The 17,131-nt window shown below is 35.7% G+C and overlaps 1 protein-coding gene across 2 annotated transcripts in view; it reads left to right on the top strand.

Annotated features, from left to right (window-relative positions):
• ahcyl1 (adenosylhomocysteinase-like 1) overlaps nt 1–17,131 on the top strand; it is a 119,455-nt gene that overhangs the window by 85,687 nt on the left and 16,637 nt on the right. For both annotated transcript variants that reach the window (XM_039748543.1, XM_039748544.1), the window contains exons 6-9: nt 4,978–5,072; nt 6,591–6,697; nt 11,221–11,337; nt 11,679–11,742. In XM_039748543.1, the coding sequence (XP_039604477.1) occupies nt 4,978–5,072; nt 6,591–6,697; nt 11,221–11,337; nt 11,679–11,742 (383 nt within the window). The remainder of the gene's footprint in view (nt 1–4,977; nt 5,073–6,590; nt 6,698–11,220; nt 11,338–11,678; nt 11,743–17,131) is intronic.

Below are 17,131 nucleotides of genomic sequence, written 5' to 3'. Positions count from 1 at the left end.
CCTAAACATTTTCTTGTCCTCAGCAGTTGTAGCCCACATGTGCATCAAAAATCTCCCAGGAGTAAAAAAAAATAAACATAGATGCATTTTAAATCACAGATAATATCACTTTTTCATTTGGGTTCTTTTACTTGGCTGACACTGACTTGCCAATTTTGCAGTTACACATTGGTGTTTTTTCCTCCCTTTTCACTTAGAAAGATTTGTTTCACATAAGAATTTGTCTAATTGCATTATTTTATTGTTTGTGCCAAGTTTTATTTCTTGATTGGTGTCGGGAAACACAAAAAAGCCTAGGATAGTTTTATCAGAACCGTGTCAGCCCCAGCACAGAGAGCTGGAGAAATCCTTAACAGACTTTGCAGCTTTACATCAGACTGACATTCACTAGTACCAAGTGACTCAGCTAGCTGCTTCTGTGCTCCCAGTCATCTTAGTTGCATGTGGCAGGATCCTGAAGTCCCACTATTGCTGGCAATGTTTATCTTTTCCACCAGGTTCACCAAACTTCAAAGATTATCATGCCTTTTTCTAGTGCCACCCACCAGCTCTGAAAAACTGTTCCTTTAATAATAAGTCAGGTTAACACCTTTTCAGATGTGAACTTTTACTTAGTAAACAATTAAGTTCAGATACTAGGCTAAACAACAAAAAGACATTAGTGACCCATAGCACAAATTCTTTCACATAAGAATTTCTCTTTCGACATGAGACAATTTCTTAAAATAACAAATCTCAAAAAAAAATAAAACTTTGACTTGTATCAGTTAACCTAGACAGTCTTTCATATGCCCTGTTACAGTATATTTTTCAGTAATGTTTTTATTGTGAATTGTTTGAAAATATTTTACCTTATCTACCATAATATACTAAATAGTGTTCATGACACAAAATGTGTGACAATTTATTTTGCTATTATGAAGTGCCTGCTGTGTAACTGTGAGCAGTTTATGAGCAATTATCTCTGCATCCCATAACTTGCTGTAGTCTGACAGTTTATATATCTGTTGGAACTGCTGGTATGATATTGGCTTACTCAATGTGTACATCTGTTGCTGTTGATTTTGCAATCTGAAGAGTAGTCACTAAATATTCTCAGATATTACCATTTTGGACACAAGTTTCTAATTTTCTTTAACTTTTGTAAATGTGTTGCAAAGATTTATTGCTTGTTTACATTGTAAGTAGTATGTTATTATGCATGGATGATAATGGGGATTCATTTTCCTGGTCTTAGAATTATGGCTTGCCTATTCATAGGTTCCTCCCTGGCCAATCTGTTTTACAGAGTCTGTCCTTGCTGGCTTTCGTTTTCATTACTTCTTGAATGTTACCTTTATGCAGAAATACTGAAAATCCTTGTGATTGACATTTACATTTTCAGCAGCATTCATCTTTAAAATTCCCCTTTAGCATTTGTAATTTGTTTTTGTATTTTTGCTCCTATGTACTCATAGACACAAAGGATAGAACCTGAGTTGTTTTAATGCGTACTTATTGTAAAGTCGTTTTTCTTCCATAAATTCATGTTCAGTTCCTAACTCACTATGGAGAATTTTGCTTAAATATGTTATGGCTTCTCGGAATAGGGACCTACTTGTTCTGCATTACATAAAGCATAATTTTAAACTGACCTCCCCTGCTTCTCAACTGTTTCCATTCCTAAAATTTTATCTCAGTTAAGACCTTGTCTCAATTTTTTGTTTTTAATATTTGCTTTACTAAAATCAAAGTTTTCATTTTTGTATTGTATACCTAACAATAACACTTTCAAACTCATTACATTATGATCACTGCATCCTGAATAACCTTTAATATAGTCCAGTGTTCAAGACAAAATCCTGAGTTTAAAGTCTAGGTAGGTTTCTCCAATCAATTGTGCAATGTAAAAATATTTCTCTTTCACTAGCAACCCCTAAGGACTGTAAATTTTAGTTGCTGTTGAGACAGGAAAGAAAAAAAAAACTTTCACAGAACCCTTCAAAGTTCTGAAGACAATATGCCCTGGTAATATGTGTGGGTTTCCCAAAGTGTCATGCAAAACTTTCTATACTTTAGTTAAAATTAACAGAAAAGCTTGTGGTTTACGCTTTAGTGACAAGAAATTTCACACATCCTACTGCAAGAATTTATATCATTTTCCAAATGCATGCACAGTCAGCCTTCAGAATTCCTTTGTGTGGTAATATGCATTATACAATCAGGTCAAGATAGGTTGGGGACTATACACTGGTACAGTGCGTTGCTGCACACACCACTCGACGAAACAGCTCGGGATCCTGGTTGGCAACCCCACAGGCAGACGCTCGGTCCAGTCTCACCCTCCAGAAATGACCCTCTATTTGTTTCATCCAGGTGTTACATGAGTGTTATCTTGGCCTGGTCCAGCCACTTGGGTCTTCAAAAATGAGGATCCTGCAAGTCAGATCATGCTTGGAGTATCTTGCCACATGCCCACAGTGCCATAAGTAACACTCCCTCACAATGCAGGTAATGTGCCTCATTTGTGACTCAATGCGCAACATGCCCATTCGAAACAAAGTCAAACCAACGGTATCCAAAGATTCTCCAAAGAGACACAGTACCCAAGAAGTCCAGTGTTTGTCTCGGGTCACTGGATAGCATCAATGTCTCGCAACCATATAGCAAGACAGGAAGCACCAGGACTCTAAAGACTTGGACCTTTGTCCTTTTGCATAGATATTGGGAGTGCCACATACCCCTTTCCATTGACCTCATGACCACCATGCTCACCCAGTCTGTCTACTAACTTCATAGGAAGAGTCACCAGAGACATGAATGTCACTGCCGAGGTAAATAAACCTCTCGACAAGGGTGACACTCTCTCTGCAGACAGACACACTGCTAATGGCTTTGCCTAAGTTTTTATCCAGCACACTCGCACGCCCAGACACTCAGACTTCTCGCTCAGTCTCTCAGAACCTCTACTGACTCCATGAAGATCACAGCTGAACCCCACTACCTTGCTCAACACCCAGTGCATGCAAGCATTGAACAGAGTAGGAGCAAGAACACACCCCTGATGAACCCCAGAATCAACTGGGAAAAACGCAGAGCTTCTGTCTCCACTCTGCAAAACACTCTCAGTACCAGTGTACTGATGATATCCATCAGCCCTGAGAGGATCTCACAAAGTCTCAAGATGTCCCACAGGGCAGCTCGATCAACTGAGTCGAACGCTAAATTTACGAAAATAAACAAAGGCTTCAAACAAACTCTGCTGATATTCACGTTTGCGCTCCAATAGAACCCTCAGTGCCAGGATGTGGTCGATGGTAGACTTCTTAGGTGTGAAACCAGACTGCTCCAGTCGCTATTAGGTGATCACAGATTCTATTGAGGATGAGCCTAGAAAGGATGTTACTCAGCACCGAGAGCAGTATTGTCCCCCTGTAGTTGCTGCAATCCAGGCTCTCGCCCTTGCCTTTCCAGATAGTTAGATGAGAAGTCCTGTTTTCCAGTCAGTTGGAATGATGCCAGTCTCCCAAATTGAAGCAAAGATTTCTTGCAGTGCCAGGAGGACAGCCTTCACGATCAGCCTGGAGAAGGTTACCCCGGATACCACAGATCCCTTCCAGGCATTATACAATGTGTTTTTATTACATTCCTTCTAGTGAAAAAGAAATAAGTAATGAACATTTACTGTTGTGATAATATATTTCCATTTCTTTTGAGCCCTCAGAATTGTGTGCAAATAACTGTGTTGTAATAATGAGGTTATGGTAGAAGTGTAGAAGTGGCTGCACGTGCGGGATTATCACTGGTACAAGAAACAGTTACTTGCTCCTGGTAAAAAGCTGTTGAAGTTGACTGAGATTATGTAGAAAAATGTGATGTATAGCAAATATCTCAATTATCTTATGAGTGTTTTTAACAATTCTATTAAATAATAACCAACAAATTTTTACACAACTAGCGACTGTATGACTAAAGGCACCAATATTATAGTTTAGCTAAAATGTCCTATTGTTAACAAAAGAGTCTTTTTAAGCTATATACATTTGGGAGTTGCTGATAGACACACAGCTAACATAACAGTAACATTATTAAACTTGCAATTATAATCTTGTGCAGTAAGGTAGAATGACATAGCAATTATAAGTTATTAATTTCTCAGACATTTTAAAATATTTCATTTACATGATGTCTTCTTCTTTTTACTTTCACAAAACTGGAAATCAACAAATGGTCCAACAGGATGCTCTGAAAATCCACATCTTTTTAAATGACACAATCTTTGACATGCGCTTATTATACAAGCTGGTTCCATAAATTTAATACTACATCACATAGGCAGATAATTTTTTCCAGACTTACAGCCTAGTCAGTATGCATTTATAGCCACTCCTGGTTAACATGTATCTTTAGTGACTCATACGTCATTGTGTTCAAGAATCCAAAGGAAGTCCTGTTCCGAACCACTTACTGTACATATGATAATTTAAAATGGAGTTAAAGGTACTTCTCTGGTGAAATAGGTGCACTCATCCAAAAAAAACAAAAATTTATTTTCCTTGGAGGAAATTCACAAATAAAACTTGGTGACTTGTGCTAATAAGTGGATGAAGTTAAGTGCTGCAGATTTCATATTACTACAGAGCAAGGTCTAGTTAGTGCATTGGTTAAATTATTAGGCTGTATCTGTTTCAGCTTTTATGACAAAAAGATTAGATCTGTTGATGTTTGCTAAATTTTGTACATACATTTTTGTCAGTGTTCAATTTTTTTTCATTATTGTCGCCACAACATTGTTCATGTGGTTTCTATTTTTCAAAAGGCTACCTAAAACTGAAGGCTTAATATCCCTTTAAGTAGCTTCTAGTGAAAAGTTTCAGGTAGAAGTTTAAGTATGTCTTGAGTTAAGAATTGGTAAAACAGAAAATTGTTCTGTAAAGACTGGGATTTAATTTGAGTTCATTGCATGATGCTATATATATTTATATTTTTTAAAAAAAGGTGTTGCTGTTTTCGCTTGGAAAGGAGAGTCTGAAGATGATTTCTGGTGGTGTATCGATCGTTGTGTAAATATGGAAGGCTGGCAGCCTAATATGGTAAATGAACTATGTCAAAACTAAGTATTTTTTATAATTAAAGTTATCCTCAATTATTGGAAACAATCATGTAGGTAAATGACCTTTTATCTTAGTTGTGCCCTGCTGAGATTTTTGTCCTGGCCAATTTTCTATACAACTAATGTTAATAAAAAATCTCATTATAGCAAAGTCTGTTTTAGCTGCAAAATTCTTTACAACAACTTTTTCATAACAAAGCAGAAAAAATGCATATTTCTTCTGTACTTGGCCCAAATTCAGGAACTCCACTGAACAGCCAATTAAATTTCATGCTTATGTCACTTGGTTTAATCAATAGTTGTCACACTGTTGTAGCTATGAGCTTGAGAAGGGTTACTGCAGACTGCAAGCACTGTTGTCATATCTAAGGGTAGGATAACTGTTAATTAAATTTGTATTTGAATGCATCTTTTTGCTTGCATATTTATACATGCAACAATTCTTATTTATTTGATCTTCATTTTCTTGAAATTTTTATCAAGATTCTTTAATGTCAAAGGTGACTCACAAAAGAGCAGATGGCAGCCAAAGAGTCATTCAATCCATTAAGCAACGTCACACGAGGGGCACCATTTATGAAAGTTAAGGGCGCGAATTATGGACACCAAAGGGCGCCATTTATGTAACTCAAACAGCGTGTGTTTCTGACACTGAGGGGAACTCGTCTCCCCTCCACTTCCCTGGACCTCAATGTCTAATAATACTGATTGCCTATTATGGCAGTTCCATTATAACGAAATATCTGTTACAGCAATTTATTTTTTTGGTAATGAGCACTTCATTCTAACGAAATTTGATCTGTAAATATAATACATTAAATTAGTGTACACTCTGTGGCCACTTTATAAGGTGTATCAATCTAATACCAGGCAGGAACTGATTTTTCCCACAGGGTATGTATTCAGTAAGTTGGTGGACTACCGTAGGGATTTTGGTTCTTAGTGCCTACATTTTATCGTACCGTTCCTGCATATTTTTCAGTGACACATTCATTCTCCACTTGATCTTAAATTGATATCTGGGGATGGTGCTGGCTTTTTGGAGAAAACAAAAGTCACAGTTTTGTTCATTAACCAGCTTGAGATCGTGCTGTGGCCAGAAAGTGGCACACATCCAACGGTTTTTCTTGCCCACAGAACTTTCACACACTAGACATTTGGTCAAACAACAACTCAACATCTTGACCACGTCTGCATACTATATGTTCAGTTGCAGCTACATGATAGCTGTTTTGGGGAGTAGGCTGTTATTGTTAACAAAAAGATTTCCCTAATAAAGTGGTCATTGATTATCCTAGGCTTTGTGTGCATGGAATGAGCGCTTTGCATTTTCCAGTTCCCTACTGCTTGTCCTTGAAATATCCTGTATGTTTCTAGAAGGTAAAGCAGCTGTCAAAAAATAATTATAGTGAAAGCCTTTCATTTTCTTTTCTAGTTCAAGGTTAAATGAACAAAAATGCTGCTGTCTCATTTTTTTTATTATTATTATTCTTGGCAGATCCTGGATGATGGGGGAGATTTGACACACTGGGTATATAAGAAATACCCAAATGTCTTTAAGAAGATAAGGGGCATTGTTGAAGAGAGTGTTACAGGAGTTCACAGGTAATCATTAAAATGTTGTAGCATAAGGAAATTTGAAGACCACTGCAATAAGTTCTCTGTAGTTATATCATACTGTAATTAAGTTATTAATGTTAGTGTTGTAACTGCTTTATGGGATATTCTGTGATAGTGCTCCAAAAAGAAATTTTTCGTCATTCATTTTCCTAGTTTGAGGCTGCTACAAAAGACTTAATTTTCTTCTACTGGGACTGCAATATGTATTTCCATCCTTAAGATCAAGTATTGAGCTGTGGTATGGGAAAATTCTCTTTTATCTGTTTATTTTTATTTATTACACACATCATTTTTTGATGTCTTAGTGGTTTTTTCAGTGTCTGTCAAATGGTCAAGTAAAAAATACTGGCCCAGCCAGCTATTTTAGAGTTCAGAAGCAACAGTATATGGTAGAATACTCTTACAAGACTGGCTATCTTGTGACATTAAAAGAGAAGCAGACTTGTTCAACTCAGTTTGTGGAAAGTGAATTTCCACTATAAATCCCCAATTCTATTTGCTATTACAAATGAAATAATTACATTAAACCCACAAACTAGCATCAGACACAGCGGATAACATGCAAAATGCATGTAGAAATACACAGATCTATGGTGTTGTTTATTTGTTTATTTATTTTTAAGTAATTTTCTTAAAGGAATATCCATCTATCCTTCCATCTTCCTAACCCGCTTATCCAGCTCAGGGTCATGGGGCAGCTGGAGAGTAATATCCCAGCAATCCTAGGGCACAGGGCAGGAACACACATAGATGGAAATACTCTATCCAAATGATACCTTTTTTTTTATAGATGTTCTTTAATCTACGCAATTTGTAGTGATACCTGAGAAAAAAAAATAACCTCAGGTTTTCATGCAGAATGGTGATAATGTTTTTGATATAGTGTCTATGATGACCTGTACTGGAGAACATGGGATCAAAACAGTATCAAAAACAGGCATGAAAAAATCTCACATTACTTTTGTAATATTACCGGTCAAAAGTATTGGAATACCTCAGTTTTTCTAGTTTTTCTACAACTTTAATCAGTTGAAATACAATGATCTAAAATGGTGAAAAGGTAAGCAGTAAACTGCCAGAGGGTTAAATTTAAAGTTTGTTAGTAAAAACTGAAAAAAGGAAAATATCAGAATATTACAAATGGTCCTTCTTCAGGGAACAACTAATAGGTTACAACCTACAGTTGTGCTGCAGCAATTAAAGTGAATTAAGCCTTGCAAGTTGAAGTAAACAATTTGCCCAGGTGTCCCATTTTTTGTTTATTACTTGAAAACCCTCTGTCTGTCTTAAAGCAGAGTTGGAACAGACTGTGTCACTACATCCTTTTGAAATACTACTCGGACAATATTCGAGTGATAATGGCAGGAAAACAGGAACTGAAAACTGTAAAAAAAAACCAAAAAAAAAACTCTAATAGGAAGACATCTGGCCAACCCAAAGTCACAACCCAATCAGAAGACAAGTTTGTGAGGGTCACCAATTCGCATGATAGGTGCCTCAAAAACAACATGGAACTTTGCTCCACAACTGCACAACAGGTCAGCACCATCAGAGTATGCCTCCAAACATAGCCTAAAAGGCCCCAAAATGGTGTTATGGCTTTAAATGTCAAAATGCCCTCACAGGCGGAGATGAAGCCTTAAAAAATACAGATGATCCCAACACAAAACAGTTGTATTCCATTTAATATTTTAAAATATTTTATTTATAGAATGACATTAAACATAGCAAAAGAAAGAGAGGAGCTGTGCACTGAGCAAAAATAAAACAAACTCAACAACACAAACCAGAAGAAATACAATGTAACAATCGCAGGAGTTGAACCAGAAAATCCAAATCCAGAAACAAGCACAAACCAAAAAAGAAAGGAACGATGTAGTATCAAAGAGGTCATGTTATCAGCTGTTTCTCTTTAAATACTGCTGGGGGTGGTCTCCCAGCTACAGCATTAGGTGGTTGCACCCCTTGAGACATCACATAAAGGAAACAGAGTAGAGAACAAATACATATTGTCAAAATGCAATGTAGCACAATAATTAATAAACAATGCAATATTAAATAAATAAAGCACAGAACAAAACAAAAAAATAATAAATACAATGTACAAAATAATATTCAAAAGACACCAAAAAAGTTAAATCAAAGGAAAAAAATATTTAAACCTGGAATGAGACCCTGGCTGGAACATAATAGTCCCATATTTGTAAAACCCTGTTGCAAAGTACTACAGCAAGCATTCTTTTAGTTAAGCCACAAAAATAAGAATTGTGTAAGTAACAGGGAAAAATAAATAAAATACTTGAATAAGTGAGAAACTCAAAGTATATCAAATACAGGTAATTTTATGGTCAGTTGGAATAATGAGACAGCATTTCATCATGCTTATTATGCATGAAAGAGGTCTCTTATTTTTAGTGGACTAATAGCTGGAGTATGTTTGTCACAAGTTTTGATTTTGAGGACTGGTCACTTGTCACACTTGCAGTGTGCAGATGATTTTGCTTTTTACAGGTTCTCCTGGACTAGCTTCCGAGTATTATGTGGTTTAGAAAGATATTTCTTGAGACTAGGTACAGAAGCAGACACACAGTCTAGTTTAAGTAGGGCAGTTAAATTCATACAAACATTCAAAGGGAGACATCTTTGTTGAAGAATGGTACAGAGCATTACATGAAAAGTCTAAGAATGGTAACAATGAACACCAATATTCTTGGAAAGTATCCACAGCAAAGATTTCTCCAAATCTATTTGTATCCTTTCCGTCTGTCCATTTGATAACCTGAAGGCAAATTAAATGTAAACCCAACTTTAGCACTAAAGAAATGCCAAATTGGAGAAATAAACTGAAGACCTCTGTCTGATATAATATGTTTGGAGGAACCATGTAGTCACAAACTTTCAGATATGAATATACTGTATTTGCAAATGCCTTAGCTGTTGATAACCTCTTTAGTGGGACAAAATAAGTGCATTTAGTTAGAGAAATGATCATGATGAATAATATTGCGGTACATTTTTGGAAAGGTGGAGGATAAGTGATAAAATCCATACTAATAGATTCCCTAGGTCTTTTAGCTGGAGGAAGTGGTTGTAATAAATCATTTGGTAAGCCCAGAGGAGACTTTTTGGTCTAGCACAAACAACATAAGCCAAAACATCATTATGAACATTAATAGCCATAATTTTCCTCCAAAAATATTCTTCTAATATTTCTGAAGTTTGTTTTATTCCAGTGTGTCCCAGAAATTTATCTTGATAAACCTAATTCAAAACCCTCTCTCTAAATTCCTGAGGTACATACTGTATATTGTATCACTACGTACCTGTGGAAGAAGAGAATTTTAGAGAAATGATTGGGTGACTAAATCATATGCAAAATAATAACTGGGAGATCAAAGAATTGAGACATTACCCCCAAAATGTCACAAAAAATCATCATTGAGAGAAAACAGCCAATAAATTCAGGAAATGTAAAAAGCGAAACTTAATAACAAGATTGAAAGATTTTTCATTATTATCCATACATTTCAAAGAATTAACTGCTGAGCTTCCAGCTTATAAATCATTGAATGTGTGTGACATCACAGGTTGTGATCCCAAGGGAGCCACACTCCACAATCAGAAACTAATGTGTCTCTTATAATGGGACAACAAAATAGTGGCTAACCCCAATAACAAAATGGTGCCACAGGTCAGGTCAGGTCAGGTTCGGGAGCATCTATTGGTACAGCATGTTTCCACATCCACCACAATATATAAAGTTATTAACGTTAATAAAGTTTACAGTAGCTCCATCTACTATGTTGTAACATTCACTTTGTTTTCTTGAGTTGTTGCTCAAGCTACATATGGTGAGTTTTCTTTTTCTGTTATTGCTAGTTCTGGGTTTTTTAGTACTGCTTTTTGAGTGATAGTCTTACCTTTGCGTCACAGCACATGGTTCATTATGAAGAAGGTACTTTAGGACTGCTTCCAACTCATAATCTATTTAGCAAAACATTTTCACTGTTGATTTGCATTTTACTTGGTCTTGTAACATGTTCTTAACAGTCAATCATCTATATAAGGGTATATATGTCGCAGAGGAAACTTTGTGATCACTGATGCTCAGGGCCATGTAGGCACCTTTTGGACATAAATAGATAGGACTATCAAGGGAGTAATACATATACAGACACATCTTTGTATTTTACATCCCATGTTATTTGTCTGAGAATATAGAAAGGCAAACTGATGTATGATTCACTCTCAGATGAAAATAAAGAATGCTATGTTTTTGTAGGTGCTCAAATGAGGTATATTCTGTACTGTTGAAGTAAAAAAATATTGTACTTTGACTCAAACAAAACAAAAAAAAAATACTAATGATGTAAGTAGCATTCTCAAGCACTTTATCATCAAAGAGGTTTTCTTGGTCATTTAGACTAACAAATAGTACAAGTAAAAACAACGTAGAGAGATATTTGTTCTCAATGATTATTATATCTTCAGTGTAATTATAATTTTAGGTTGTATCAGTTGTCTAAGGCTGGGAAATTGTGCGTACCTGCAATGAACGTGAATGACTCTGTTACCAAGCAGAAGTTCGACAACTTATACTGCTGCAGAGAATCTATCTTGGATGGGTAAGGAGTGTGTCACTTTTATGTGTCCTTCTTTTTTAGATGACAAACCACTTCTTTTTATTAAGTACTGCCATTACTGGAGTTGCATGAATTTCTTGCATAAAAGCTCCAGGTATATTTTGTTATATCATAGTTTAAAAAACACTCAATACACTTAGGAGAGATTCTGAAAAATGATGGGCAAAAAAGTAGCAGCGTAACACATAGAAAAATACATTTCATTGACTTTGAAGATCTTAGAATTACTGTGAGACTTTAACCTATTTATTTAGTTGTTGTATTTTGTATACGTTTAACTTAAAAATAAAGAAGGGTTTGCCCAATTAATGCTTTCTTCCTAGATTGAAGAGAACCACTGACGTTATGTTTGGGGGAAAACAAATAGTGGTCTGTGGATATGGAGAGGTAAGTTGCCTTTAATTCAGGAAAAATAGAGACAAAGTTAAGAATTTTATACTATATGTTAAACATGTGACTGATTGAAGCAGAGCTTGTTTGAACCAGTCACTCTGTTCATCAGTGGCCCATGTCCTAAAGATAAAAAGAACAGTATTAGCCACATATTAGCTGAAATGAGAAGGCAAGCAAAATGACAACTTTTATTGGCTAACTAAAAAGATTACAATATGCAAACATCTGCTTCAGACAAGATGTAATCAATTAATTACATCTTGCCAGAGGACGGGGCCTGAGTTGCCTCAAAAGCTTACATGTTGTAATCTTTTTAGCTAGCCAATAAATTATGTCATTTTGCTTGAGTTCACATTTCATTCATAATGGCTAACATGGTAGATAGATAGATAGATAGATAGATACTTTATTAATCCCAAGGGGAAATTCACATAATCCAGCAGCAGTATACTGATACAAAGAAACAATATTAAATTAAATAGTAATAAAAATGAAAAGAATTAAAATAAAATTAATGTACTAAAATTAATGTATTAATGGTACAGCACCCTACTACTATCCACATACTAGCTTAAATTTATTTTAAAATTCCATTTAAATACTTAAAAAGACAGTAAGTCAGAAAGCATTTTTTTAATAAATCAAGGAAACTTTCATAAACCTAAAGTAGTACTTATGACCAACATGCTGCAAATCTTAATTGAAACAAGTACAAACTTATTGTTTAATAAAAAGTTTGCGTGATATGTATGATGCTCATAAATTAGTATGCATAGCTGTATGTTCAAGACAAGTGTATACAGAGTAAACGAGCAAGTATGAAGAGGCAAGATTGTGGTAGGGCTAAAGTGGTCTTATAGGGAGCACTGTAATTAATTACCTATGGTCAGGGCTCATTGGAACAGAATCATGCATCGATGAGCTAATAATCATATACAGAATGCCCATAGGTATGCTCTGTTTTGTCAAATAACCATCATTCTTTGTAAATGTACATCCTTATGTGACTTAGTTGTGAATTTGATAGACTGCTATATAAGAGAGCAGGGGATAGAGGGTCATGGAAGATTAAATTATTATAAGATTGAAACCCCAAGAAAGTCTACAGAGAACAGTGTTTAAAAAGACTGAAGTTGTTCCCAATAAGCAGCCCTACTAAGGACTTGTAAATCACCCTTTTAGCTGCTTAAATCCGTGTTGCTCCTTGCGCAGCTTGCCACAGTTTTAATGCCAGGATGTGCCTTGTAATCTAGACTACAGTATTATGTCCTGTTTGCTACACTGGTGCATCAAGTATGAAATAATGTCCATATTAGTTTAATTATTGAAATCAACATTTTATTTGTCCCGACAAATGTAGCATTGAAGGGTTCCAGCATTAAAAGAAGTGAGAACAAATTTGTCACTGTTCTCCTGACAATGCTGACAGAGGGCCCAACACTACATGCAAGACCAGATTAAGTCCTCCATAGGTCCCCACTAGGCTATATACTCACCCATTATGAACAGCACTTATGTCAATAATAAATCAGCTAATGGGTCTTCAGTAGAAAAAACATTTAATAATGTATGTCACTTTTATCTTTCTTTTCTGTTATGAGTTTATTTCCGTAATGTAACAAAGTAATTGAGTTCAACATCATTTGCGCAGGATATCAACATTCTTTTGATAGCACAGTTCACAAACTGCTATTAAACATTTTTAAAGGGACTATGCTACTTGTGCCAAAATTGTGAGGTGTAATTGAGTATTTATACAGTATTTGTACCTAGTGAAATAAAAAACGTTGGTTGTGGTCTTGTGTTTTTGGTGCTTTGCAGTGGTCTGTTTGTTTTCCACAGTGGTGCTTATGTCTATGTTGGTGTTATGGGACACCACAGAATTAGACTGCACATTACTGCACATCACTGAAGATATTAGTCTTTTCTTGAGCAAACTGTCTGTAAGATTGATCTTATTGGTCTCAACTGTTGTTATTTACAGGCTTGTTCAGAGCGCTTGTTCAAACTGGCATTTTGGTTTATTTATTTATTTATTTATTTTCACCAAAACAGCATCTTTTGTTTCTATTTGTGTTATTTTGAATTTGTTATTGTCACTACACCTAGTGACCTAAACAGTTTCTCTTTTACAGTAAAATATCAAATGTGCAATTTAATAAAAGTGATCTTTAGACACTGCTCTAATCATGATCATGTCCCATCCATCCAATAGTCAGGAAAGTGTTTTATTTAGGTGTGACTAGCTAGGTTTATAATCATAAGGATAAAAGTGGTGGAGAAGCAGTGTTTACTGGAGGGGACTTGGCACTTACAGATGGAGTAGAACCAGCTATGTGATTTACTATAAACCGTCTAGAAACATTTAGACTTGGCTCAGTGTTCATCTTGCAATGTGTGTCTGTCAGTTTTGTCTTATAGGTTATTGCAATACTTTATGCATTGTGGGCTGTGTGTTAGTTTTTTGTAGCTGCTTCAGCAATTAGACATTTTATAGTGAATTGAAATGGTTGTCTCGAGGCAGAATATTTGAACAATCTCCCAATATTCTCAGAAAATTATATATATTTCTTCAGTGCCAGATTTGGATATTCAAACTATTTTTTTTTAATTGCATCAAATTCCACAAAAAACACTTAATCTTAAATTTCAGGAGGAAATGAATCATCAATGCAATGTGCTGCATTAATACAAAATCATAGCACTGAAGCCTGACTAATGAGTCAGATTTTCCTAACATGAAATTGTGTGATTTTTTTTTTTGTCAGTACACATTTGTCAATTGATAGTCACAATATTAATAATGATCCTCAGTGTCATAATTTCAATCATTTGCAGAAGCTGTACATTTTTTAATCCATTACTTTATGGATTTTCAGGCTGATTATAAAAAAATCACATTCAGTTTCAACACAATGTACCATATGCTGTTTTTTGTCAAAATTGTTCAGATGTTCTGACTAGTTGTACAGGGATAGTGTTGTTTAAAAAACTTTCATGGCACCATGTCAAATTCTGCTAGCTACCACATCTAAACAAATCTATCCCTCCACCTAGTGATTACAACATGTTATTTTTGTCAGTAGATGGGGCTAGTGAACCAGCATTGACTCACTTCAATTTGATCTTAATTTATTCAGTCCTTTTAAAACATTTTAAATCAAAACATTCATAAAAATTACTGCCTGTGGATTTTCCTTAGGTTCTTTATTATTGTTCGATATGATAAACACAACATTGGTAAGGTTGATTGGCACAGTTGAATGGAGTGTACCTTGCAATAGAGTGGAACATGCAGCATTGGCACAGCAGTTTTAATAACATTAAAAGATGAAGAGATATTAGCATAGAATCACATTTACAGTATTAAAATGTGTAAGGCTTTCATTATTCCTTTTCTACTCATAGAGTGGCAGACACCAGTATGTTAAATTATTTTTACATCACTTAGAACTTCAACATTGGTCAACATACAGTACTACATAGTCAAGAATTGTCAACATAATGGTAATGGTGAAACAGCCAATATACTTAAAATCAGTACATATATACAGTATGCATTTTAAAAGCTCCTGGTTCATCTGTGATCATTGATCCTGCTTGTCAACATTTACCCATAACCAGATGCCAAATATAACAAACTTCACAAACCAATACATGCATCACCGAATATTTCAAAGCATTATAGTGTCCAGAGTAGGAAAGAGGTCTGCTTGTTTAAATGTCCTTGCAGACACTTCTTGGTCTCTTCAAAATTTACAGAGATGTTTGCTTATCTTTAATAAACACAAATGCAGACAGGGGACAGCAGCTCACTTTCTGTAACTCTGTCAAGTCTGGCATTTCAGCAAAGTAAGTCCCTTATGTGCCACTGAAAGCCAAACAAAGTTGTGCAATGACCACTTTGTTGTACATCAAGACAGTGGACTTTATTTAATTTGCTGTTTTTCACCTTTTAAGATATTCCAACGAAGTGTACAAGTAAAGTCATTTTGTGGGGCCTGAAACATTTACATTAGTCTGCTTTTGTCCAAAGCGACATACAAAAGAGATCAACATAATTTAGTAAACATCAGTCTGGGGGTTTACAAGACAAGGTTACACTATTTATCATCAGAAGTAAAGAGCTCTAAACCAAACAGAACACAAAACTAGTTAATTTTTCCTTAGTTGCAAGAACTTATCAAAGCCGTTATCAGTTAGACTGATATTCACATAACAAGGGTATTCAGTTACAGTATTTTCTTAAACACAATGAGGGAGTGAGCAGTTCGGATGGAGGTTGGCAGCTCATTGCACTAATTTGGAGCGACACATGAAAACAAATATGGACTGAGATTTGATGCCACCCAGAAGTATACTGCTAAAGGGATCCATTGAGTGTAGCAAACTGAAAAGAGGAGTGACATTGAACATCAGACATGCTCCTGATTTTGCATTATCTGCAGTAGGTTGGTAACACATGCAGGTACTCCTGCCAGTAGAGAGTTCCAGAAGTCCAGACATGATTACTGAACCAGGAGTTGTGTTGCGTACTCTGTCATATATGGTCTGATCTTGCAGTTATACAGAATAAATCTGCAAGACCGACAGGCAGTTGTAACTTAGTCAGTGAAGGGTAGCTGGTCATCAGTCACCTCTCCAAGGTTTCATACTGACTTGGTGAGTATTAGCTATAATGAGCCTAGCAGAACAGAAATGAGGTGTTGAATATAGGGGCTGGCTGGGATAACAGGGAGGTCCATCTTTGCCAGGTTGAGCTGGAAATGGTGCTCCTTCATCCAGGTTAAGATATTGGGAGATATGCCAAGATTTTACCAGATACCACGTCGTCCTCTGTAATGAATGACAGGTAGATCTTTTTGTCAGATACCACGTCGTCCTCTGTAATGAATGACAGGTAGATCTTTTTGTGTCTTTGACATAGTACTGAGGTAGGATTCTAACCACAAGAGAGCAGTCCCCGTGATGCTACAGTCAGAAATGGTAGCAAGTAGAATCTGAAGGTTGACTGTGGTGGAAAAGATATACAAGAATGAGGGCAGATGAAATGTTGGTAGGTCTAGCCAGCTTTAATGTGTCTAGCACAGTCGGTAGAATAGTCTCAGTAGAATAACCCCTATTGAAACCCAACTGAAACATCATTATTAGAAAGATCCTATCATCTGAACAACTGGAATAAAAGACTAAGAATCAATACTGATTTGTATAAAGTATATTCCTACAAGACTATGACCATGTTGTATATTGACTCAATAATTAGCACAAAAAGCTATTGATTGTTTTTGCTCCTGGGTATTCTGGAAATTGGTGCAATTGCTATAAGTAGAATATAGAACCTTGTGTTGATTAAACCATTATTAATATTTTAAAAAGTACAATA

Source organism: Polypterus senegalus, chromosome 3 (genome assembly GCF_016835505.1).
Source record: "Polypterus senegalus isolate Bchr_013 chromosome 3, ASM1683550v1, whole genome shotgun sequence".
NCBI classification, from domain to species: Eukaryota; Metazoa; Chordata; class Cladistia; order Polypteriformes; family Polypteridae; genus Polypterus; species Polypterus senegalus.
The sequence above is the reverse complement of the archived record's forward strand: the minus strand, read 5'-3'. Positions and strand labels throughout refer to the sequence as shown.